The 5,750-nt window shown below is 30.8% G+C and overlaps 1 protein-coding gene across 1 annotated transcript; it reads right to left on the minus strand.

Annotated features, from left to right (window-relative positions):
• Positions 1-4,495: 4,495 nt before the first annotated feature.
• Positions 4,496-5,350, minus strand: LOC127096246 (uncharacterized). Its single transcript, XM_051034843.1, has one exon. The coding sequence runs from the start codon at positions 5,348-5,350 to the stop codon at positions 4,496-4,498; it is 855 nt and encodes a 284-aa protein (XP_050890800.1).
• Between the last annotated feature and the right edge of the window lie 400 nt (positions 5,351-5,750).

Here is a 5,750-nt window from a genome sequence, read left to right on the forward strand (position 1 = left end):
GGGGGGTGTAATATCCACACTCTCCTAGTTATGCTTAGTGTCAATTAAATAGTGAAATTATGAAGTGATTAATTAAGTGAGATCAAGAATGTTAATCTCATGATGACTTGGATTAGCATACATAAATAGAAACCATGGCATTGGTTATCAATTAGCTTATTAAAGAAATGGTAGATTGGTCTTTTCCAATGAGAAGTATTTAAATCAAATTGTGAAGGAAACAATCATGTTCTTCCATTCCTTCTTACTTCAAATTCATAACTAGAGAGAGAGAGAGATGTGAGTTAGAGGGAGGAAATAATAGAATTTGTTAATCAAAGCAAGTTCATTTTGAAACCTTGAGAAAATTGAAGTATAAACAAGTTGAAAATCTTGAAAGAGAAGCTTGAAAAGTGGAATATTCATAATCATCATCTCCATTCATTCTTATAAATCTAGGTTTCTTAAGAAAAAGTTGGCTTCTATTAGGTATTGATTGGGTTTAGATCTATTAGGATCAAATGCATGATGGATGGGGTTGAATTTCATGAAAATGTGTTTGTCTTGATTGAGTTCATCATGTGTTTGTTCTTGGGCGTGAATACTTTGTATGCTTGAAATTGCATGTTCTGTTCGATTCGTTTTTCTCGTCTTTACCTTATGCTGAAACATGATTCATTAGGTTAAATTTGGAGAGAATAATGAGTTACTTTATTATTCTTCATAATATGTTAATTGTTTGAACGGTCATGATTATCTACAAAAGAACTGATGCATGTTCATGTGGACATGATCTTTGGCCTTTTTCTTTTGATTGAACATATTTCCATTGAGTTTCTGGAATGGAATTTGAGATGTTTTGTAGGTAAATGTCACAAAATTGTGAAAATAAAGATTATGGGCACGACTACAGGCCGTAACACCCATTACAAGTGGTCGTAGTTAGACCTTGACTTGTGTATGGGAATGGGACATGGACACATGTATGGTTCGTAGAAGCCACTATAGGTGGCCGTAGCAAGCCCCTGAAAAATGTTGTGGGAGGGCTATATGCTCGACTATGGGTCTAGCAGCCACTACGGGTGGTCGTAGCAAACCTATGACCCATTCTTTTGTCCTTTCTTGGAAACCATAACATGTGTAATTGATGTTTTGATTCTTTACCCTGTTTGTGTAGGATGTTTTACTGAGAAATAGTTAGGATTTAGCATGTTGTTCAACTACAACTTGAGTGGAGCTTACTTATAGCATGCTAAGTTCCTAGTTAACTCAAAGAGGAAAAATACGAAGTGAGAAAACCCTAAGAGTTGAGTGGGAATTCCATGGTAAGGAACATTTAGTAGAAGTGTAATGGAACTTCAATTTTGGTAAGTATCGATTCCAGTTATAATCAAGTGTATTGGGTTTAATGAATGATTGAGACCATATGGCTTGTTGTGAATGTAGATCAATATTAGGAGGATAAGACCCAAGTAAAGGGAGAAGTTAAACCCATAATACCTTGCCTTAGTGGACATGATCCAGGCAAAAAGGGGAAGGTAATCCCGCAATACATCTCCTTAGTGGGAAATATTAGTAGTTTGTTATGATCGTTCATTATGTTAACCCCCTCATGAGTTCTACATGGCTTGTGAAAATAGAGTATCAGTTTTCACGTATTGTGTGAAGTCGAATATGCTTTGTTTTCTTTTGTTTTACTTATCAAGCATGTGAGTGTAGTGATAGTGAAATGAGGATAGTAATAGAGAACCCTTTGGTCGAGCAAACTTGTGGTTTAGTTAGGACTACATTGAGATGGTTGTATCTCACTCCATGTTTAATATTTGAGGTAGTTCAACTCAAGGTTTTGTATCAGACAACTACCCTAAGTATGTACTATATTATGGATCCAGTGTCATACTTTTATCATATGTCACTTAGTTTCTTTTGATTTTACTCAATACCGTGTTATATTACTTTGAATAGTATGATTTTAAATGCATATCATTTGGAGTGTTACAACACCAATGTTTTGTGCGAGAATAAGATGTAGATCTGAACGGTGTGCGGTGAATATGGCGTTACGGCAGAGCTTGTTTCTGATGGGGTGGATGGATCTAACTTGTAAGGTTAGCATTCCAACGTCCAAATTAATATTTGAATAAGGAGGAAATTTTGAATGAGAAAATGGCTACCTTCAAATCGCGCACCTTTCTCTCTTTTATATAGGGGCTTTGTTGTTATTGATTTAAGAAGGAATCTCGTAAAACGCAGCAAGCCGTGAGATTACTTGGATGACTCCAATTATCTTATCCTTCATTTGATTGTTGTGGATCGAGGTTTAATCTATTTTTACTATGTTCGGTGAGACTTAGGATTTGGGAATTTTCCCTCCTGGGTCGTTCTGGCCAATCAGAACAATTTGTTTCATATTGTAATAAAGATTGTACAAATTGTATCATTGTGTGGTGGATATCAAAGGGTATTTATTTGTTAGATGATATTTGTTTATTCTTTACACGTTAATATTGGATAGAGTCATCCCTAGCATTTGGGTCTTTTGGTTGAACCTTACCGATAATTTGATAGGGATTAGGCCCGGTCCAAAATAGCTACTCGTCAAGTAGTTGATTCTTAGTAAGAGTCGAGGATGTGTACGATAGAAGAAGATTTTTTTTGTTAACATGAAACCTTGTTAAATAGTTGTCTAGTCTAGTAGATCTATTTTGGTGAAGAGTGTCATATAAAATCAAGGATGTGGGATGTTTGTTGAGAATCAAGTATTTGTTGGATATGATATGAAATTTTGGAAAATCGTGTGCTATCTGCATGACTCATTTTAGATACCCATTTGTTGATATGTGGCATTCACTCTCTTGTGTATTTAAGAGATAAATGGTGTTCGAGTGTTTAGTTATGATCAGTTTACATCGTTTGAGGAGACCATTATTAGATCAAAATTAATATTTAAAAATCTTCATTTTAAAATAAATAAAAAGCATTTAAAGATGCCTTTTTAGTTTCAAACCTTTTCTATAAATACCTTGATGAGTTGGAGATTTAGGGCCTGTTTGAAATGCATCTTAAAAACTCTTTTTTAGTTTTTGAAAATTTAAAATTTAAAAATTTGTTTGAATATAATGTTTTGCAAAAGTGTTTTTAAAAACTCTTTTCTATTTTCAGTTTTTAAAAGTAAAAAAGTGAAACAGTTTAATTGTGTTTTGCTTCTCACTTTTTGGTTTTTAGTATTATAAAATTTGAAGAAAAAACATAAAAAAATTTATAATTTTCATTAATAACATTAATGTGATTTTAAAAGATTAGATTATCAAACAAGTTTTTTCATTTTCATATTTTTAAAACAGTTTTTAAAAATTACTTTATCAAACAAATTTTTTGTTAATTTTCTTCTTAAAAATAGTTTTTTAAAATTTTAAGAACTAAAATTGGAAAGTGTTTCAAACAGGCCCTTATCCTTTCCTTTTTCATATTAATTTGTGAAATGAATTTCATTTCAAGCATTTTGGAGTGTGATTCACCCCTAAATCTTGTGACATCTCTCATTTGTTGAGGAGTTTCACTTTATGTGTCTTGACTTCCCTAATCTACTGCATCCTCGTCTCACCAAACCAGCTTCATCTCCAATAAGCCAATACCAATTCCTCCACTCCATCAATTAACTTCTCAACTAGACAGTGCCAAGTCTTTTGATACTTACATGAATGACCACTACTGAACTAATAACAAAATTCTAAGTCACTTAATCTGAAAGTTTCCATTGATTAAAGTACTTCTATTTCTAATACTGGATATGGCTACTTTTGCAATAAAGAATTCATCTTATACTTCACCATACTCACAACTCTACGAATCATTATAAAAATATTATGGACTTCACAATGGAAAGCTACTAATGTTAAACAGTATTATCTCCTCACCATATCATATTTTTCAAAATCAAATGCTGCAAACAACCTTATAAAAAATAAAAGTTTAAAATTAGCCTAACTTATTTGAAAAATGTCATTTAATTCCAATAAGAATAAAATTTTATATTTTAAGAATGAGCTCTTAATATTATGAAACTTTATACAATATATATATATATATATATATATATATATATATATATATATATATATATATATATATATATATATATATATATATATATATAACTGGGATACAACAATAATTAATGTGGATCCTCCTATCTAAAAATACATAATTTAAGGTTGAGATCATAAACAATATGTAATTCCATGATTTTATTAGTCTAGGGTTTTCTGCAAAAGACTTAAGAACATACCAAATACAAGGTTAAATAGCATACAGAAACTAAGAAATTAATAAAAGGATTCAAAAAGTGATTAAATTAAATACTTGAAAAAGAAACAAACAAATATATAATTTTCAAATTAAAAAAAATGCAGGAAAAGCAAGCATGCTGAATCAGTCCAAAAATCAACATTCATCTGTTGAATACCAAAAGAAAACATAGATATTATTCATCTTAACAATTTTCTTAATAATTTTCTTAATCCTCCATAACATATGGCTCATTCAAATCAAAATCCAATATATGTTGTTCTTCATAATGGTTACTTTCTTTCTCTTCGTCAACATAGGATCGAGATAAACTTTTGCCTTTCTTTAACTTCGAATCGTCAGATTCAACTATCTCATTATCATTCTCATTATTTTTGTTTCCAATCTTCGATGAAGATCCTATAAAGATTTTAATCTTTTTCATCTCAGGCTTTTTCAATTCTTCTTTATGACAAGAAACTAAGAATTCAGGAGTTTTTGACTCATCACTGGATAAAATAGAATAGTACTTATCAGATCGAAGAAGTAGAAGATTGACAGCCGCCTCGGCCCTGCCAATACATTTTCTACCTCTTTTATCTCTCTTTTGCCATCTCGGCAAAGAGCAATCATCGTCACCTTGTTCATCCTCATCTTCTTTGTTTTGTCGAACAGATGAATTAGAATTATTTGTAGAAGGCGGACTAACTCCTTTAAAAACCCTATCGGGATGAGATCTCATATGACCATACAAAGCATTGTTTGTCCAAAACTTCCTATCGCAAATATAACAACTAAATTTTTTTTTCTCATCAATTTCTTCTTCACCATACTTATCATTATCAAAGAAACAATTAGCTCTATTATTACTAACTTGAATTGAGAGAGGAGTTTTCACCTTTTGTGAATGATGATTAACTTTCTTCTTAATAAAGTGAGATCTTCGGTGACCACCCAATGCTTTTCCGTTGCTATATGCTTTGCCACAAATATTGCACTTGTGCTTTAATTCTTGAACGAGGATTTCATTCATTTTCATCTCATAGTTATCTTCATCACTAGACACAGAACTTGATCTTTTCATCTTCATCTGAAAATTAAGTAACAGTAAAATTCGAAATTAAACAAAACCTCAAAAGAAAGACCTAATCAATGGAAGAAATGAAGAAAAAAAAATTATATAACGAAAACATTTACCTAAAGTTGAAAAACAAATATACAAGCTAAAAGGGTTATAAACTTTGAAACGTTTATATAAAAAAAAACCTTGAAATATGGAAGAGGAAAAGTTATGATTTTAGGAAGAATTGAATAAAGTATTTTCTCCCAAAAAGATTTGCCATTAAATCAGATTTTAATATTACAGATTTTAATTCCTAATCAATTCATTATTGTTTTATATAATAATGATTAATAATTATATATTAAAACTTTTTTTACATGTATTCTATCAAAAATTACGACATATAATATTTATTTAGATG

The sequence above is a fragment of the Lathyrus oleraceus genome, chromosome 1 (assembly GCF_024323335.1).
Source record: "Lathyrus oleraceus cultivar Zhongwan6 chromosome 1, CAAS_Psat_ZW6_1.0, whole genome shotgun sequence".
Classification (NCBI taxonomy): Eukaryota; Viridiplantae; Streptophyta; class Magnoliopsida; order Fabales; family Fabaceae; genus Lathyrus; species Lathyrus oleraceus.